At 41.7% G+C, this 21107-nt stretch overlaps 1 protein-coding gene across 2 annotated transcripts in view; it reads right to left on the minus strand.

Annotated features, from left to right (window-relative positions):
* LOC134337913 (rho guanine nucleotide exchange factor 10-like protein) overlaps positions 1 to 20860 on the minus strand; it is a 225223-nt gene extending 204363 nt beyond the window's left edge. The window contains exons 1-2 of one of the 2 annotated variants that reach the window (XM_063033278.1): positions 20393 to 20860; positions 7865 to 7950 (exon numbers count right to left, since the gene is read on the minus strand). In XM_063033278.1, the coding sequence (XP_062889348.1) occupies positions 7865 to 7901 (37 nt within the window). In that variant the 5' untranslated portion in view covers positions 7902 to 7950; positions 20393 to 20860. The remainder of the gene's footprint in view (positions 1 to 7864; positions 7951 to 20392) is intronic. The other variant, XM_063033279.1, reaches the window with a different exon arrangement.
* Between the last annotated feature and the right edge of the window lie 247 nt (positions 20861 to 21107).

Raw genomic sequence — 21107 nt, forward strand, 5'->3', positions numbered from 1 at the left:
TGCATGAACAGTTTACAGTTGAATTGAACCACACCATGTCAAGATTCTAGATTAATAAAGAATGCTAGTGTTCTCTACTATACAAGCACTCTTTTTTGTATGAAACTATGCTGCATACAAGGCCAATGAAATAGTTCCCATGATGTCATGCAGATTAATGTGTGGGCCTTTTGTTTACAGCGGATTTCACCTGCAAGGCCGGATGCAATATTAACTCCTCCCCCAACACCACTTACATTATAGCGAACATCTCTCCCCACCACAACTGCACCCCACCGCCCAAACGTCTGATTTTCTATACTCACGTACGGTTTCTCCAAAGTATCCAAAACTTTAATGCAACATCCTAGGCAACATGGACCATCTCTCATGCGCTGTGAACGTTTGTTGGGAGCCTGTCACTGGCCACTTTGCAACTCTTCAATAAATGGTTATGACTTTCGTATCACTTAATAAGCTACAACTTAACCAAATAATTATTAACCACTATAAATTCAACTTCTGTCCCCAGAATATGAGTAACTGAAAGAATGGGCTTTCATTTCTTCACATTACAAATATGTCCAATGTCAAGTTGCAATGTCAAATATTCAACCTTAAAAATTCCCATCATTTTAATACTGAATTGCTCCCTCTCGTTCCACTTGTTCTCCCTCTCCGTTTCTCTTTGATAATTCATGCACCTCAGTTTTTCCTCCTGTTTCTCAACTCTTTTAATCGCACTGTTAAAGTGAACAGACCAAATGAACAATGCTCAAGATGTCCCTTTCCCCTCACCACAGCCTTTTCAGCAACACCCTAGGCAAAAAAAATAATCAAACCTCAGCATGCATGAATAAGATTATCAGCAAAGTTTGCCCAATATTTAAAGAGCATGAGAAATATGACATTTTATAATAAAGGTCACCTTCAGAATTATTTGCCATGGCTGTGTGCTGGCTTTCAATGACTTATGTACAAGGACACCCAGCTAAATTGAAATATTAACATTATTCAGTCTTCTTCATTTAAAAACATGTTTTTTGCACAAGTCAGTAAAGGTACACAGTATTGCATTTGCCATGTTCTTATTACTCATCGAGCTTGCTGATATCCCAGCAAAACCTCTTTACAGCTTAAATTCCACCTACTTTTGTCTCAGCAGAAATTTTAGGAATATGACATTTGGCCCATTTGCCCAAATTGTCAATATATAGTATGAACAGCAGGAGACCAAACACCGATTCCTGCAGTATACCGCAAGTCCCCTACCCAGCAGAGAATGACAATTTTCCAACTCTTTGCTTTATACCCCGAAGCAATTTTCAACCCATGTCAGTATATCACATCAACTCCACGTGCTCCAACTTTGTTGACCATCCTCCTGTGTGGGATCTTATCAAAACTCTAAAAATTCAGAAGCACATTCCCTGGTTCTCCTTTATCCACTCTAGTAACATCAAAGAGCTTCAGTACGATTAGTCATAGACGATTTTCCTTGCACAAATCCATGCTGACGCAGGTCAACTATTGCGAGATAATCTTTGATTACACTTTTCTGTACAGACGTGATCCTTCACTGTGTTTCTACTGCACAGGTTCCCTCTTTTATTAGCACAAGGGTTCTCAACCCAGGATCCACAGACTCCTTTCTTAATGGTATTGGTCCACAGCACAAAAAGTAGTTGGGAATCCATGGTTTAAAGAATAGATTCAACTCAGTTGATGAAATCTACATCAGTGAACCACACAGCTAAGAAAAAAATCTTCATTGTGACTTAGTTAACTGAATTAAAATTAAAGCAGCAATGAAGCACTACCATTGACTTTAACACTTCAAGCAAACCAGCCACAGTTCCTGTTCCGAAATTCATCCAGCAATACTTTAGAGAACAGCATAATGAGGCTCGAACTCATGGGTCTACAATTGGGAGAAGGTAATGACTCCTGTTGGTGGATCCATCGTTGCGTTTAGGAGAGAAGGGAAATCCATTTGTTTTTCTTGAAACTCAAGTTCAGGTTTATCATTCAATCGTACACATATATACACCTAAACAAAAATGTTCCTCAGGGACCAAGGTGCGAAACACAGTAAATAAATCACATCAATTCTAAAGGGATTCAAGCCATTTATCAGTTGTGTTATAACCCTGGAATTCAAAACAACTATTTTCAAGATATTTAGGAGTGGTATATCTTTTTGCCTAATTATTTGCTTCAGGAATTATCAATATGCAGGTATATTATTGAATTTTCCAACATAACTGATGTAATTTAAATAATTCATAACAGTGCCTTGAAAAATATTTAGCCCACACAACTATTTCCACACTTGGTCTCATTTTCTAAATTTAACATATATTGAAGAAGGATTTTCTGAGCTGACCTACAAAATATTATACATCGTATCAAATCAAAAGAAAAATTCTAAAACCTGTCAACAATTTGCTAAAAGTTAAAAACAAAATTTGTGAGGCTGAAGAAGTATTCATCATTCATCCCCTTTGTAATTACTATGCTAGCTTTTCTTAGTTGAAGTATACAGTTACCTTACCAACTCATCCAATTTGCTGATGTAGAAAGTTGGGGGATAACTTGTTTTCAACGAATTCATAAGAATAAAAGCTTCCTCTCTCTGTAAGAACCAATAGTGTGGTAGATTTTCAACAGACCAAACCAAAATGAAGACACAAGAACATTCAAGGCAAGTCAGGGATATTATAATAGAGAAGCACAAATCTGGGGAAGGGTTGAAGACCATCTCAAAGGCACCGAACATACCTTGGAGCTCAGTGTAGTCCATTGTGAAAAAGTGGAAAAAATATTAAACCACAACCACACAGCCTATGTCAGGTCAGCCCTCTGAACTTCGTCGCTGGAGGAGAATGGCACTTGTAAGAGAGCATGCTATGGCACCAACAGTCACTCCGAGTGAGCTACAGAAGTCAGTGTCTGCAGCTGGAGATGGAGTTCATGGGTTCATAATCTCTAAGGCCTTGAACAAAAGAGGTGTTTATAGAAGAATGGTAAGGAAGCAGTCCTGACTAAAACAAAGCACATCCTTGCCCGTAAAGACTTTGCAAACTGTCACTTAGAAGATGCTATAAAGATATGGAAGATCTTATGGTCAGATGAAACTAAAGTGGAATGTTTTAGCTGTAACATTAAGCATTATGTGCAGTGTAAATCTAATACTGTGTAACAGCCAGGTAACACCATCCTCATAGTAAAGTATGGTGGAGGTAGCATTATGCCATGGGGATGTTTTTAAGCAGCAGGGACTGGAAAGCTGGTCAGTGTCAATGGGAAGATGAATGCTGCTACATACAGAGAGATTCTTGATTTTTAAAAAAACTGCTAGCCTGTGCCAGAAAGCTTAAACTGGGGAGGAAGTTCATCTTTCAGCAGGACAACAACTCAAAGCACACTGCCAGAGCAATCATGGAGCTGATGTCCTTCAGTAGCTGGAATCAAAAAATTTTCACAAGACCTCAAGATTGCTATCCACTGCCACTCCCAAACTAACCTGGCACGGCTTGAGCAATTTTGCAAATCCTGCTCCATTATGAAGCACAAAGCTAATAGAGACTTATCCAAAATGACTACTGACTGTCTTAGCTGTGAGAGGTGGTTCGACTAAGTACTAAGCAAAAAGGGATGAGTACTTTTGAACTTCTGACATTTTGGTTTTGAATTTTTAGATTTTGGGCTCTATTGTGGAAAAAAAATGGAGCATGTGATTCAAAAAAAATCTCAGTTAAATTGATCAAAATCCTCGGTTGTAATACTCATTTATGTGAACAAAGGTTTGGGGGTTGAATACCTTTACAAAACACTGCACATACATTTGAAATATGTAATTAAAAGTGCAACATAAATGCAAGCTTTTCTCTGTTGTATTGAAATCCTGCACCATATCCATTACAGAGCATCCTCCAGCCTGCACTGGTTGCAAGAGATTTGATAATGTCTCTTCAGGATAAGCCCACATTCCTGATGAATGGGGAATGATGTTACAAGAGCTGGAAAAAACATCAGAGTGGTTGGAATGTCTGTTCTTATAGAAAACACAGCCTTTTCCTCAGATATTTCCAAGTATTAGTGAATCTGTAATCAACACTACATTTGGAGGCCAAGAAGATGAAGGCAATGCCAATCTCCCAAAACCGGAGGCCAAAACTTTCCTCTTCAAAAGATTAATGAAGTGTCACTTTTGTTTTAGTAGCAAACACACTTACCCAATTCAAAAGGCCACTCTGGAGAAGTCAGCATAAAACCTAGCCAAGCACTGTACTGTAGCTGTGAGGATTTAATGCAAATTCAGCTTAGATGTACCAAAGACATGAAAGGAGCTATAGAGATACAAGATTCACTGTCACGAGAAAGATGCACATTTAACTATTCAAATGTAATATCCCAGGGCAAAAATTCCACAGATCCATCTGCCACAGTAGGGGAAGGACAATGGGCTTCCTCATCACATTCAAGGTTTCATTCTCATTTCAACTGCAGTTTCTTGCTAACTCCTGCATGGGTTTGCACACACATGGAAAGAATTTGTTGAAACAACCTGCAGACAGTTCAGGTAGGTCTGAAGCAGCCAAGAAAAGGAGATAAGTGCTTCTAAACTTGTCAAAAAGACAACTTAAATGTAAGTTCAAACTCAAGGAATGACAAGATTCAACAATGCTACACTTGAAGTTGGTGGAGGAAATGTGATTCTCTTTGTTGTTTCCCTTTTCTTTCTCCTCCACATTCATGATGACGATGACGGCACAATTACACTTGACTTCGTGATTCCCATATCACCTTCAAGCTCTTGTCAAGCAAAAGCACAGGAGTTGTGATAGAAGGCCACTGTCAAATTAACTGCAGAAATTGGAGAAAAGTAAAGGAAAAATACATTTTATCTATTGATTGCTACCTGGTGAAGGTAACCAAGGGGTTCCCAGGTCTTGATATAGATTGAGTGGAAAGGGCATATGCTCACCGTGGGAAGACACAAGCTGGTTTTATAGGTGTAGTGGACGAGGTTGCACAAAGTTACAGCAAGATGTTCATTAACAGAGAAATTGAGCAAGGGAATGGCAGATGGAACTTAACTCAGAAAAGAGCAAGGTGATAAATTTTGGAAAATTAAACCAGGACAGGACTTACACAGTGAATGACAGGACCCCGAAAATTATTATAGAACAGGGAAACCTTGCTGGAATGGGAACACGGGTAGAGAGGGTGATGAGAGGCTGAGTACAAGAATCTGGTCCTCCTGTTACAGTTCTATACAATTATGGTTAATGTACACAGAACTGTGTATATTTCTTGGTCACCACGCTACAGAAAATGTGACTCAACTAGAGAGGGTGTAGATATGATTCACAAGGACATTATCCAGATTGGAATGCTTGAGTTATAAAGGATGGGTTTAATAGGCTAGGTCTGTTCTCCCTTGAGCAAAGAAAGGCAAACACCAAAATACATAAAATATCAGACAACCAAAGATGTAGAAGGTTAATTATGCTTCCTATACTTGGCGTGTCTAATACTACAGAGCATTGATTTAAGGGGAGAGGGAGGAAGTTTAAGGGGTTCTGAGGGGTAAATTTTTCCACAAAGAGCAGTTGGCATCCAGAATGAGCTGCCAATGGACGTGGTAGAAGCAGGAACGGTGACAACATTGCAGCAGCACTGTGTCATATACTTAAATGAGAGGGCTTGAGAGGATTAATGCAAGTAAGTGAAATTAGTACAGATGGATATGAAAGTCAACCTGGATGAAAAGGGCTGAAAGGCCTGTTTTTACGGCCAATAAGAGGGAGCTAGGAGAGGATGAAAGATCAAAATGAATTCTTGCCCAAAAATCCTTTTTGGAAGATTTAAATGCAGAGGTAGATGACAGATTGCTGTACCAACTTGCAGTTTATTAACAGTGACATTATGGGACAATTTTGGCCAGAAATGTTATTTCTAATCAACTAATTTGTGTAGTGCAGTAGATTCTCACATTATGCGCTGCAAGTCTCTGTAATCAATGTTACATTCACAATTTGTTATGTGAAAATTGAGCTTTTTGCTTTATCTTTCATCTGCTCTCATTAACCTGCCTTTCAGTTCAGTAAAAAAAAAGGGTTCTTGTTGCCAGGGTTCACCACAGGCATTGTACTGGCAGATCTATGAGCTGTAAAAATTGCATGTCCACTAATGAGAGAATCTAAATGATGCCAAATTCAGAAGAAACTAGCACAAGAATGAAAATGTGCAATACTGTGCTTAACCATTTCACGTTAACTGCGAGCTGTCATAGAACACAGAAATTTCCAGCACATTACAGGCTCTTCGGCCCACAATGTTGTGCCAACCATGTAACCTACTCTAGAAACTGCCTAGAATTTCCCTAGCATATAGCCCTCTAATTTTCTAAGCTCTATGTACCTATCTAAGAGGCTCTTAAAAGACCCTATTGTACCCGCTTCCACCACTGCTGCCAGCAGCGTATTCCATCTACCCACCACTCTCTGTGTGAAAAATTTACCCCTGACATTCCCTCGGTACCCACTTCCAAGCACCTTAAAACTATGCCCCCTCATGTTAGCCATTTCAGCCCTGGGAAAAAGCCTCCGGCTATCCACACGATCAATGCCCCTCATCATCTTATACACCTCTATCAGGTCACCTCTCATCCTTCATCGCTCCAAGGAGAAAAGGCCAAATTCACTCAACCTATTCTCATAAGGTAAGCCCTCCAGTCCAGGCAACATCCTTCTAAATCTCCTCTGCACTCTCTCTATAGTATCCACGTCCTTCCTGTAGTGAGGTGACCAGAACTGAAGACAGTCATAGTTCTATAGCCTAAGTGAAATGTCAAATGTATTTTTTTTTAATAAAGAGAATGGCAGGTGCCTGGAATGCACTGTCAAGGGTGGTGATAAAGGCTAAAACAATAAGGAAATACAAGTAATTATTAGATAGCCATATTGATGGAAAAAAAAGTGGGAGGGATATGGGCTCTATATTACGAGGTAATGTTACAGCTAGTACTGTATTCAGTTCTGGTCACCTCACGACAGGAAGGATGTGGAAACTATAGAAAGGGTGCGGAGGAGATTTACAAGGATGTTGCCTGGATTGGGGAGCATACCTTATGAGAATAGGTTGAGTGAACTTGCCCTTTTCTCCTTGGAGCAATGGAGGATGAGAGGTGACCTGATAGAGGTGTACAAGATAATGAGAGGCATTGACTGTGTAGATAGTCAGAGGCTTTTACCCTGGGCTGAAGTGGCTAGCACGAGAGGGCATAGTTTTTAGGTGCTTGGAAGTAGGTACAAAGGAGATGTCAGGGGTAAGTTTTTTTTAAAACGCAGAGTGGTGAGTGCGTGGAATGGGCTGCTGGGATTGTCAAGGGTAAATTTTTTTTCTTCTTGTTTTTTTTTATACGCAGAGAGTGGTGAATGCGTGGAATGGGCTGCCAGTGACAGTGGTGGAGGCGGATACAATAGGGTCGTTTAAGAGACTCTTGGACAGGTACATGGAGCTTAGAAAAATAGAGGGCTATGGGTAACCCTCGGTAATTTCCTATGTAAGTACATGTTCAGCACGGCATTGTGGGCCGAAGGGCCTGCATTGTGCTGTAGGTTTTCTATGTTTCTACATATAGAAGGAAAGGGTTAGACCAGAGGCTCCCAACCTTTAGTTATGCCATGGGTCAATACCATTAAGCAAGGGATCTGTGGACTCCAGGTTGGGAACCCCTGGGTTAGATTAATCTAAGCTCAGCACCAAATCGTAGACCAAAGTGTTACCCTGCTCTGTCCTAAATGCCATGTTATACCATAACCTTCAATAGCAGTTCAGTGGAGGTGGGAGCACAGCTCATCAATCAATATCCTACCTTCCAGATGGAAAGGAGAGGAATCAGAGGAAGCCATTTCACGAAACAGCCTTCTGTTACATCAGCAAGAAGATTCCTGGCCCTTCCTGTTACAGGAAACATCGTTTTAATAGAACCGTTGGGATTATAATTTGTTATATTTACATAAAATGTAGTTTGCACAAAGATCTGTAAAATCAACGCATGAAACATTCTAACAGTAGTACAGACAAGTCGAGTAAAAGCAACACTGTAATATCTGCCACACACAAAGAAAATAGTGTGTGACAACTATGGCTAAATTTATGTCACAAAAGAAAATTTCCTTTCCTTTATTGTAAGGTACTGGCTTATGATAAAGTATGGTTCCCCGGGTCCACAAAAATGCTCATTCAAGACCAGACATTTCAGTTGATATTCCTAATACATTAAAGCATTTACCCATTAATAAAACATGAAACAGTTAACAGCAACGAAACACAGATCTGCAGTGCACGGCCAAGGACGATAGCTGCATGGGGCTAATCAGTGCCTCCTGTGAATCCAAGCGACTGAAGTAACCTCGCTTGTTGTCTTTCTGCTCCCTAACCCCAAGGCGTACGTAGATCAACTGGTAGGCGGAGCCAAAGATGGAGCCAGAGGGTGACCTCTCCCAGCTCATCAGTGAAACTGTTAAACTCTTCATATTCTAATGTCTCTATTTTCCTTTTCAAGGTGGCCGGGGTCCTAATGGGATCTTTGACATACAGCTGCATTCAAAACCGTTCCTGTTCTTGGAGCTCGCCGAACAGTATGTCCAGGTTTGGCCTGAAATCGGGCAACTTCTGGGCCTTGTATAGACACAAATTCTCCCTGGTGTCGTGATCTGAAGCGCAGCGGGAGCTGGAACATCGAAGACAGCGAGAGTGGTTGTCGGAGGGTTCTGCACTCGGTAATTGATCTCTCTCTTTCGATGGTGAGGGAGAGTTTGTAGCTGATGTTAGAATCGGGGAACTCGAAATAAAAAGCAACACTTCAGACTATAACATCGAAACGACGACTGTCACTGCGGAAGGACATCTTGTTAATGAGACAACCTGAGGGTTGTTGAAAATGTTGGAGTGACCAGTTAGTCTTTGAGGTACTGTAGACTATGGTCTCTCTTTGGGGGCTTTGCTGTTGCTTGCATAGTGGGCAGTGGGAATGTTGATGCTTTGTGCTCGAATAAGTGGGGGTGGGGGAGGGAGAGGGGGAGAGCTGGATGCTGCTTGCTTATGGAAGTGGTTAAGGGGCTTTGGGGTTCTTGCACGTTTTTCCTGTCATTCATTCTTCTGTTTTGAGGATGTCTGCGGAGAGTGAGAATTTCAGGTTGTATATTGTATACATTCTCTGAACTTGAATGGAACCATTGAATTATCAACTGTAATACTCATAATACAAAAAATGATAACTTAGCAGAGAGTATTAAATTCAGCTCAAACCAAAAAAGCAAGCCTGGGACTTTGTTGCCAATGCCTTTAGATCAATGACAGTCAACTAAAAAAATCATAGTTGTCTGTGTCAAGGGGTCAAGTGCAAGTGCTCCCTTAGTTTAACACATCCCATCTTTATTGCCTCATATTCAAATTAATTTACTCAATAAAAATACTACCTTCTTTCTTTTGTCCTTTTTGCAGAAGGTACATCTACAGATAATCTTTCAATAGTATTTAAGTGCTGTTGGTTAATCCCACCAGAAATGCATTTTAATTGACCGATAATTTGTTACTTCATCTGACCTGTTCCATAAGAGTGACAGAACAAATGTAACATTAAGCAATTCACCTAAACCTGTCACCCCATTCAATACGATGCAAAATCAATATTCAATAGAATGCTTTCAGTCTATTTTTTGAAAAGGGGGCACAATTAACTGGACCATCTACATAAACAGCAGAGGCCAGGCATCCTGCAGCAAGGAACTTGCTTCCTGAGACCCAAAGCCACACCAAGCACAGCCAGGAGTGTGATACAATGCTCGTCACTTGCCCAGGCGAGTGTGGTTCCAACAGCTCTCAGGAAGATCAATACCATCTAGGAAAGTGTGGTCTGATGATTGATACCTCATCCACAACCATATTCCTTCCCTCTGCCGCCAGGGTGTACTGGCTGCACTGTGTGTACCATCTGTAAAATACATGACAGGCACCTCCTAAAACCCTGCTCTCTGCTATTAAGAAGGACAAAGGTTGCAAACAAATGGGAGCACCACCACTACCTGCAGGTTCCTAAATCCTGACACAGAAATTTATTACCATATTGGGTCTAAATCCTCCTTAACAACACCGGGTGAAAACCTTAAGCAGGACTGCAATAACTCCCCGATTATCATCACAATATCCAGGCAATCAGAGATGGACAATAAACACTGGCCTGAAAACTCTAACCCAGTTGCAAAAATATTTTTTTTTAAAAAACATTCCAAGTAACACATCAGTTTTCTTCACTTAGCTATCTAGATGCCTACCATAGCCGGATATATTGATTAGAATATTGCACTGGTAAACAGTGGTGAGAACGAGACTTCAAATCCTCAGCCTGCTTCGCTGCTGCTGCTACTGTGTGGTCCAGAATCTCCGGAGGAGAAGGCCCCGAGTCCTCGGTTTTGTTTGTTGCTCGGCGGCTGGGGCGGGGTCGAAGCGCTCGGCAGAGGATGGTGCTCAGAGAGGCTGTGTCAGAGGGGCTGGTTGGAGTCTCGAAGTTTTCGGATGGACTCAGAGTCTGCTGCAGTCGGGTGCTTCCAATGGTGCTGCATCGGCAAGTTGGCAGCGCTTGGAGGTTCATGGCAGGGAGAGTTCCTCCCTTCTGCCGCCTGCGTGGGATGATGAGTCTATCGGGACTTTGGGACTTTTTTTTTACCGTGCCCATGGTCTGCTCTTTATCAAATTATGGTATTACTTTGCACTGTTGTAACTATATGTTATAATTATGTGGTTTTGTCAGTTTTAGTCTTGGTTTGTCCTGTGTTTTCTTGTGATATCACTCTGGAGGCACGTGGTATCATTTTTTAATGCATGCATTTCTAAATGACAAGAAACGAGGACTGAGTGCCCTCATAATTTAAAACAAAATTCAGTTGACTGATCTCTCCGGTTATTTTCAATTTCATTCAAAACTGGACACCAGTTAGCTTTCTGTAACAACATCTCCCCAACATCTGGCTTTGAAATGTGTGAACCACCTTTGGCATCTGAGCGAAGTGCGGACTCTTAACGGGTTCCAACTGCTGCTCACCAGCAGTCAGCACGCCGACAATCGCCAGTCCCTATCCAGCACTTGCTGGTAGCTCAGGCCAGGGGACCAAAGCCAAATATAATGGACTCCCTCACAACTGCATTCTCAAATAAAAATACACAACACAAGACAAAGTATTTTGCCTGGAAGAGTGTTCCTGAGTCTGCCTCACCCTTATCTATTAAAAATTTCTCTTAAATAATATATTATGCCTTTGAATACTCCTACCGGATGTACAAGAATTGCTGGTTAGATGATTTTGAAAGAGATACAAATGAGCAAAGCACCTAAAGATTTTGACCCAATAGCTAAACGGCCTCCCTCTGGACAGAGCATGGCATGTTGTTTGTTAATGCTCAGTAGTTCTCAAAAGCTTTATCACTCCTGGCTTAGGAATCATTTGATCTGTCAAATAAAAGCTTGCCCTGTCCTCACCAACCAGCAGTTATAAATACAACGTCTTTACTCCGATGGCATGAACCTTGACTTCACTAACTTCTGTTAATGCCCCACCTCCCCTTCGTAACCCATGCCTTATTTATTACATTTTTTTTCCTTTCCCCCTTTTTTTCCTCTCTTTTCTCCCTCTGTCCCTCTCACTATAACTCCTTGCCCATCCTCTGGGTTCCCCCCAGCCTTTCTTTCTCCCTAGGCCTCCCATCCCATGATCCTCTCCCTTCTCCAGCCTCGTACCCCTTTTGCCAATCAACTTTCCAGCTCTTAGCTCCATCCCTCCCACTCCTGTCTTCTCCCATCATTTCAGCTCTCCCCCTCCCTCTTCCAAATCTCTTACTAGCTCTTCTTTCAGTTAGTCCTGACGAAGGGTCTCGGCCTGAAACGTCGACTGTACCTCTTCCTAGAGATGCTGGCTGGCCTGCTGCATTCACCAGCACTTTTTGTGTGTGTTGCTTGTCTTTACTCTTTGTTGTTTATTGCAGAGTCTATCTGCATTAATCTTTCTTTTGAAATTGGAGGAGTAAAATCGTTGACTCTGAGGGGTGTGGAAACACAAGCTGCTGAGGAAAGTGCACCAGTCCCCACAGAATGGAGTTATTTGTGATAAATAAAAACAAATTCTTTCTTTGAAGTTGGTGATTCATTAGAAAAGCGGAGGAAAACAATGCAAGATATTTAAGACAATGTATTTATAATTTTCACTCAAAACACTCTTAGGCTGAAGATTTTTAATTTCTCTGTACATTTATTAGAACGAGTTTATTCAGAAATCAACTTGTGCTCCAAGGCATCAGCGATATATTCACAGCATGCAAATAAGTACAAATGACATTATCTTAGCACTGCAGTACTAGTAAAGCAGCATACTGGTTCCTTCCAGTTGAGCTCGTATCACTGTTAGCTTTAATCTCATCACTGCAGCTGTACTCTTCTTCATGTGCTCTCCCGACAGCTTGAGGTACAGTGTAGGACCACTTGTGCATTCTTCCCCATAATTTCTATCAACATGAGCCTCTGGTTCAGCTGAAGCCCTTATCCACACATTCGTATTTTGAGATTTTACATTTCCAAGACTGTATTGCTGTTTCCAATTCTCCAATAAGCCAGTTCATTTTCCAAACTTGCACGCTGTCCCAGTCAACTCTCATCTCATCAGCCGATACTGGTTACTAGTTCAACAGGAATTCAGATTACATGATTCAGGGTTTTAGGTGCTATTTTCACTATAGATTTTCACTATAGATTTTCACACATTGCTCTAGTCTGTGCGAGGAGTGGCGCCCCACACAGACTTCCAATCTGCGCCTCGTAAGGCATGAAAATGCCCAACGCAGGCCTCTCATGGTCTGAATCGACGTTCTCCCCCCCCCCCCCCGTTCACTATAGAACCCATTAGAGATCTTCAACTATGTTGACCAATGCCTAAATGATCTTTAGATGGCATACTAAACTGCAATTACAACTGAATAATCTCTCTGGCTCTGAAAAACAAAATTTATTTCATCAATTGTTGCTCACAGCATACCTTAATGGATATTCCAGGGTTTTTAAACATTTGCTAGTTTCAAATTTTTTTCTAAATTGCATACAAAGTGAATTAACAAGCATTTTACTTCTTGGTTCTTTGGTGGAATTCTAAGATAATTATCCCATCATTCATAATAAAATCAGAAAATGCTGCAAATACACAACAGGTCAGGTGGCATCTGTGGAAGGAGAAACAGAGGTAAGGTTTCAGGTCAAGGACCTCATGGGTTGTCGAGCTGAACTATTAACTCTATTGCTCTTCGCACAGATGTGGCCTCACTTGCTGATTATTTCCAGGATTTTTATTTTAGATTTCCAGCATTTGCACTTAATTTTCATTGGCCCTACTCATTGCTTGACAGCAAACACCACTCGCAGTAAAAGCTGGCGCCCGATTACAAATTACGTCAGAAAAACAAATTGAAATCCATGACACAGAACCCTCTCATTTAATTTGTATGGGTTCTTCAAGCTCAGGGACTGACAACGCTTCTTTGCCACTGGTCGATTAAATCAGGCCTGCACTGGCATGAGTTTGGAATTAGCTTTTATGAAACAACGTTAATGAGAACCTGGCAACTTGTTGCACACAGTAGGTGGAGAGCCCCATTGCAAAACCATTGTAGCAGTGGCCAAGGAACGATCGTCCTCTTGAATCAAGTAGTGTTTAATGAACTGTCCATTGAAACAATGAGGTAGGCAGGCCATTAAGCAGGACAGTACGCAGGGGAATGTGGGTGCAAGCTATGACTCTGCCAATTGCGTGCGAAACAAATAACAGCTTGTTTGAGAACCACATTCATGATTCACTTAATAAAAATGTATGCAATTGGTGAGCAAATGGGAGCCTGAAACAATGCCTTTGCTAAAGCAGTAGCGAACTAAGCCATCTCCAGTAATGTACCTGTGAGGGAAGGTAGCCAGCATGTTCAATTGCAGAATGCAGCTTAAATGAGTGACCTGAAAATGCACTAATCATTAAAAAAATGTTAATGCATCAGTTTTGGATGGGGGAAGTGCACAGAAATTTAAAATCTGACTCTTTTAGAGGCATATTTGAAACAGACACAGATTATTTACTCGCTATTTAATTACACATACTTGAGAGCTCAATACTTCCCTTCCTAACCCTTTCCCAGCTCCTAGAGAGTCTCCGATCTGCAGTGGACTGTTGGTGCGTTATTTTACACAGCTCCCTCACATTGTTCCACCCTTCTAAAGTCCTCAGGTATTAGGAGATCCTTAATAGAACTGACAATGTATCCTGTGTGAACTAGCAGGTTGGGCTGGCGCTTGGCAAGGGCGACCCAACAGCAAGTGGTACAAAAGATGTTGAAATGTTGGTGTCAGCCAAACACCCAACAGCCCCACAAAAACAGGTCTGAATATGTTTCGTAATGATCCTCCCTAGTGATTCTAGACTCCTTAAATTCTCTTTCATATTCTCCATAATGATTGACTTCTTTCCAAGGAAGACCTACAACATGCCAGTGCCAGACTTCAAATTTTACCTCTAGACTTTCTAAGCAGCATTCAATTTATTCCATTTTTTGTTTTAAACGGGAATCCAACTGAAGGCCATCATGTATTGGATCTATCCATACACTAAAGAGCTTAGCAAGTCTTACTGGGGACATGAGAGACTCAGGATGCTGGAATCTTGGGCCACACACGGAGGGCTGGAGGAAATCAGTGGGTCGGGGAACATCTATCAAGGGAAATGATCAGCTGACGTTTCAGATTGAGACCCTTCATCTGGACTGTCCCAGGAAATACAACTAATTACATCATTCCTATCCTGGTCTCGGATACAGGTCAGAACATGGGAATTTCCTTATGTATCCGGTGCACTTTCTTAATGGTCCACTTCCCCATTCAGAAAGGGCAGCACTCTCATTAAGCAGGTGGGGAAGACCGTTGCTGTCCACTCTCCAAGAAAGTGTTCCATATCACAATATTCCAATAAAATGAAGCTGTATCAACTGCATCGAGCAACATGACCTGAAAAATAGTTTAAATAGCTGCATTTAGTCACGAATTCTGTGAGAGCGAATGCTATTCCACACACATTTTTGGGCAGTGACCTGTGAATTGTGCAAGGCTGAACTTGTGTAACCCAAATGTGGGAGGACATCTGTTTTAGAGTCAACAGTTAACAATGAATTAAATTCACTCCTCAGCACACCAGTCTCAACTCTGGCTACAGCAAAGACAAAAATAAATTAACATAACCTGCTATTAAACAGTACGGGCATTTCATTATATTAATAAAATCTTAACTACGGTCAGAGAACCAGGTCAGGGAAACTTATAGTAATTTAACCAGGACAAGACTTCCACAGTAAATGGTAGGGCCCAATAGAGTGCTGTAGAACATAGAGACTAAGGGATAAGAGATACATATTTTCCTGAAAGAGGCAATGTGGTAGACAGTGTGGTGAAGAGGGTACTTGGCACGCTTGACTTCATCGGTCAAAGGACAGAGTTAAAACATCTGTACAGGACACTGGCAAGACCATGCTTGGAGTATTGTGTGCAGTTCTGATAGTCTAGCAACAGGAAGGAGATTCTTAAACTAGAAAGGGTGGAGGAAAGATTCATAAGGACGTTTCCAGAACTGGAGGGCTTGAGCTTAAAGAACAGAATAGATAGGCTGAGGCTTATTTCCCTGAAACATCAGAGGATAAGGGATATATAAAAGCATGAGGGGCATAGACATGGTGATTGCTCTCAGTCTTCTCCTCCCCACCCCCAGAGTAGAGGTGTCAAACACTAGAGGGGATAAATTTAAGGAAAAAAATGGGAAAATTTTCAAGTGGCAACCTTTTCTGCACAGCAGTTGGTCAGTATATGGAAAGAGCTACCAGAGGAAGTGATGGAGGCTAATTACAATGTTGAAAAGACATTCAGTCAGGCAGATGAGTAGGAAGGGTTTAAACAGATATGTGCCTAACAAAGGTAAATAGGACTTGCTTAGCTTGGCATGGACAAGTTGAACCAAATTAATTCCAAAACACAAGTCTTTGTTTATTAAAAACTGTAATTGTAAGTATCTGTTTTAGCACTCAATTGCAAGATCCCAGATCAATGCAAGTTTTTGCCCCCAGTTGGAGCAGCAGTAGAGACATCAGACTGCCTCAGTGCCCTGGATAGGATGTCACATTGTGGCACGTTAAACATCCTTTATTAATGTTGTGCACAAGTTGCCTTTCTTCCTCACATTCAAGTTTTTAGTTGTATGAATACATTATTATAGGACAAAACCCCATCCTATTCTTTAATATTCATAGTATGACTTCCTCTCACTGACACTGGAGAGCTTTAAACCAACTATAGCTTAGGTAGTGCTGTTCAGACATGACCTTCCTGGACTGTGAACAGGAGATTATTCCACGGGTCCTCAGAAACACTGTTATCAGAATCATGATCAAGACAGACTGACAAATCCAATAACGATAATTACAGAGGGTCTTCCTATTCTGACACAGAGAAAAGCATGCCAGGGTTCTTCTCAGTCACCTCCCCCCAGTGGCCAAAGAAATGCCCTCCATAATACACTGAATATTTTTTCATCCAAAAGGCATAATAGACTTTATCTTCACCAGTCAACAATTCCAGGGAAAATACAACAGAAAGTACCTACCACATACATGGGCTTTCTCAGAACATTAAACACCAATTTGGAGGGATGGCAACGCATTCTTCAAGTGCAAACAACAGGAATTCTGCAGATGCTGGAAATTCAAGCAACACACATAAAAGTTGCTGGTGAACGCAGCAGGCCAGGCATTATCTCGAGGAAGAGGTGCAGTCGACGTTTCAGGCCGAGACCCTTCGTCAGGAAACGTCGACTGCACCTCTTCCTAGAGATGCTGCCTGGCCTGCTGCGTTCACCAGCAACTTTTATGTGTGTTGCATTCTTCAAGTGACTGTCCATGGAAAGTGTCTCCATCTTATGGTTGCTTCATAATTTCATACAAACTATGATCCTAATGGGTCCACAAAATAACCAATTTCAACCTCACTGTGGATTGGTATCAGGCGAGTTGCACCATTTACCCACCACATTTTAGTGTTTCTCAATAACAACACCACATCTAATGGAATTCCTGGAGTGGAACCAATGCACAGGAATAATGGGACAATATTCAACCAAAGTCACTGCCACTCAAAAAATAGGATCACCCCAACCTTAGTCACACAACCGAACTTTGCATGTATTCACAGGCTGAGCTCCAAGTGAACATCGATTCATTCAGAGAAGCAAATGAAGGATCGGCCCTATATTTGACATCCAATAAAAATTCTCCATCAACCTGAATGTCCTTTATAATGTTTCTCTCTGGGAATAAAAGCTCCAGGATGAGACACTATAAAATATGGACTACAGCCCATTCGTCAGGATCCAACTGTCAGCAAACACAAATGAAATTTACAATTGTTTTTGTGCATCAGAATATTTTTTGACTATTTAGGGTAAATGTATTTGAACTCAAGAATTCAAAGCCACATAAATCTTGCCTTCCTGAATGTTTCTGATGCATAAATTATAGCAGGTACATCAATTACTGGAAGGGTACCACCAATACAGACTGCAATGCACTGAGGGAATACATGAACCAACATCAGTTTCTTTGCCCATGCCAACATCTCCAGCATTAAGGGCCAAACACCCTCAGTCAACTCCAATGAGGATTTTGCACCTTTCCCCCCCCCCATTGAATAAGTCACTCCTCACACACCGAACACTAGACTACTAAAAATGACATTTCATTCCAAGCTTCTACACAATGAAATTACCAGGTAGAAAGGATGTTCTCAAAGCCTAATGCAACATTCCCTAATCAATTCTCCTGATCACTGGCTTACAAATACTCAGAAAGTACATTTGGAATGGCACTGATAAGGTTAGGTAATAGAGTCACAGAAAAGTACAGTATAAATAGCTCTGAGGTAAGTGATATAGGCAGGTGCCATGAGGTAATGTTCAAGAGCCTTGAAGTAATGTTACAGCTATACAAGACCTTGGTCAGACCCCACTTGGAGTACTGTGTTCAGTTCTGGTCACCTCACTACAGGAAGGAAGTGGATACTATAGAGAGAGTACAGAGAAGATTTACAAGGCTGTTGCCTGGATTGGAGGGCGTACCTTATGAGAATAGGTTGAGTGTACTTAGTCTTTTCTCCTTGGAGCGACGGAGGACGAGAGGTGACCTAATAGAGGTGTATAAGATGATGAGGGGCATTGATCGTGTGGATACTCAGAGCTAAAATGGCTAACGTGAGGGGGCATAGTTTTAAGGTGCTTGGAAATAAGTACCGAGCAGATGACAGGGGTAAGTTTGCCCACACAGGGAGTGGTGAGTGCATGGAATGCACTGCCAGTGGCAGTGGTGGAAGTGGATACAATAGGGTCTTTTAAGAGCTTCTTAGACAGGTACATGGAGCTTAGGAAAATAGAGGGTTATGCGCTAGGGAAATCCTAGGCAGTCTCTAGAGTGGTCAGTATGGTCAGCACAACATTGTGGGCAGAAGGGCCTGTGATGTGCTGTAAATTTCTATGACCTTAAAAAGTTGGAGTGCACCACTCCCAATTATTGTCCACCAAGTACTTCATGCTTCACCTGTAGCAGAGTCTGGGGGTTTCATATTGATCTCATCAGTCACCCAAGAAAACACCAAACTGGAAGCAAGGCATTCTTGAAAAAAAAAGAAACTGCCCATGAAAGTCTTTCCTCATCAAAGTGATAAAATGCTGCACAAAATAATAGTGACCAAGGAACCTAGGATTCTGATAGGAGAGAACAATTGCAAAGAGTAACCAACATTAGAAAAGTTGGCATCAAATACAGACTGATCAATTGCCCAGTGTCATAGAACATTAAACTGAACAGATACTTCAACCCATCTATTCCAAAATCAATTTAAACCTTCCCTCCCATATAACCCTCTATTTTTCTTTCATCCATATGCCTCTCTAGATGTCATTTCAATCTCCCTAATGTCTCTGCCTCTACCACCATCCCTGGTAGTGTGTTCCATGTACTTAGCACCTTGTGTATAAATCCTACCTTTGACATCCCTGCTATACTCACCATAAAATTATGCCCTCTCGTATTAGTCATTGCTGCCCCGGGGAAAAAAGGTGCTGGCTGCCTCTTGTCATCATATAAACCTCTATCATATCTCATCTCAACCTCCTTCACTCCCAAAAGAAAAGCCCTTGCTCATTCAACCTTTCCTCATGTGACATGCTCTCGAAACCAGTCATGTCCTGACAAATCTCTGCACCTTCTCTAAAGCTTCTGCATCCTTCCTAAAACGAGACCAGAACCAAACACAATAATGTAACAAGATCAATATTCTGCAGATTTGATTTTTCTAGTAATTATTTATACAGAAGGTAGAAATGATTTGCAAGACCAGCCAGCATTTATCGTCGATCTATACATAATAACACTGGGATGTACTGAGTAAGTGGCCAAGGGGTGAAAGATGCAATTATATTGGTAGGTCTGGAATCAGATAGGCCAGTCCCAGCAAGGACAGCAGCGTTCCTTAAAGACATCAGATTACCAACCAGATTTTACAACCAGATTTTTACAACATTCCAGTAATTCCTTGCCCACCTTCGTATTCAAGGTTTATTCAATAACCCTTAGTTAAATTCCGCAAAGCCACAGAAGGCCTTGAATTCATCTTCAGTTCGATAGGCCATGTCTCCAAGTGCTAGTCCGGTAACTCAACCACGTTAGTCTGCTTAAGTTGCAGCATGGAGAGAAATTTGACTTATGACTTGCAGCAAAAAGCATCAGCAGAATATCTGGCAAGGACCCAAGAGAAGTTAAAGAAATGATAACGAGCCCTGTCCAACACCGTCGAAATTGTTTCAACAGCCTCTCAGACCCGCCACCACGTCACCGTTGCTTTCTCCAACCCCATGTCAGGCAGGAGAGTCACTAATACTTCCAGCAAAATAAAGTGAACTCCAATGATTCCATCAATTATTCCCACCCACCTTATCACAAAATGCACAGATACACATCCAACGGATGACCTATTTTGTAGCTGTTCGGTCACAATTCTCCAGAGCCATTTTTTTTTGCTTGCACAGTTCGGAATGTAAACGTTATTTGCTCGTTTAATCCCAGTGCCTTCCCATTCTTCCCCCTCCACCCTGTTCTGACAGAAAACCGGGATCGCCTTTGTCAGTTCCAGTCAACCCCGATCCAATACACTGGATGGCACAGATAATATTGAAAAATTACCTCTAAAGACTACATTATCGGCGCAGAAACAGACTTTTCCACTTACCGAGCTACGCCTTTGTTGTCATGTACAAAGAGCGAAAGGCTGCACAGCTTCTGAAAGAATGATATTAAATCGCAAGAGTGGGAGCATAAAGCCTCGTTGCTCATAGTCTCCGCATCAGAGCATTTTACATCCCATATCTCGTCGACACAGCCTACCGTGACAAAAAAAAATCCTTCAAAATAAACTGCTGGCAACTTCGAAAGCAATTTCCCACCAGAATCGGGGGGCTCTGTCCTAGGTCCTTTTACCCTCAATAGAAAGAGCTCAGATCCCTCACAGCGTTGGGCACCCGTACAACCAATAGGATTTCTGCAAGTTTCCTCCACAATCCTCCAGGGCGCTTTGCTGGTTCCAGCAATGAATATTTATCAATTGCTCTGCTCCACTCAGTGTAGGCAACGAACAGTGTGGGGCCAGACTTTCTCTTCTACGTGGATTTCCTAATCACGCCAGTGAAATCTCATTCAAATCTCCTAGTTTCCCAGGGAAAAAACGCACACACACACATATCAAGAAAACTGGGCGGGAGGTTAAAGTTTAATGAGTGCAAATGCGCAGATCTCATTAGAGTCCGGTATCCAGGATACAGCAAGCAAGCGGCTATGCAGTGGGAGCAGTTTGACCTCGATGTGGGGGAAGTCTCTAGCCGGCCTTGTTCAAACACCAACGCATGTTCCACTCCCGCCCACCACCCCCCAAAAAAAATCTGTATTTG

The sequence above is a fragment of the Mobula hypostoma genome, chromosome 25, assembly GCF_963921235.1.
Source record: "Mobula hypostoma chromosome 25, sMobHyp1.1, whole genome shotgun sequence".
NCBI lineage: Eukaryota > Metazoa > Chordata > Chondrichthyes > Myliobatiformes > Myliobatidae > Mobula > Mobula hypostoma.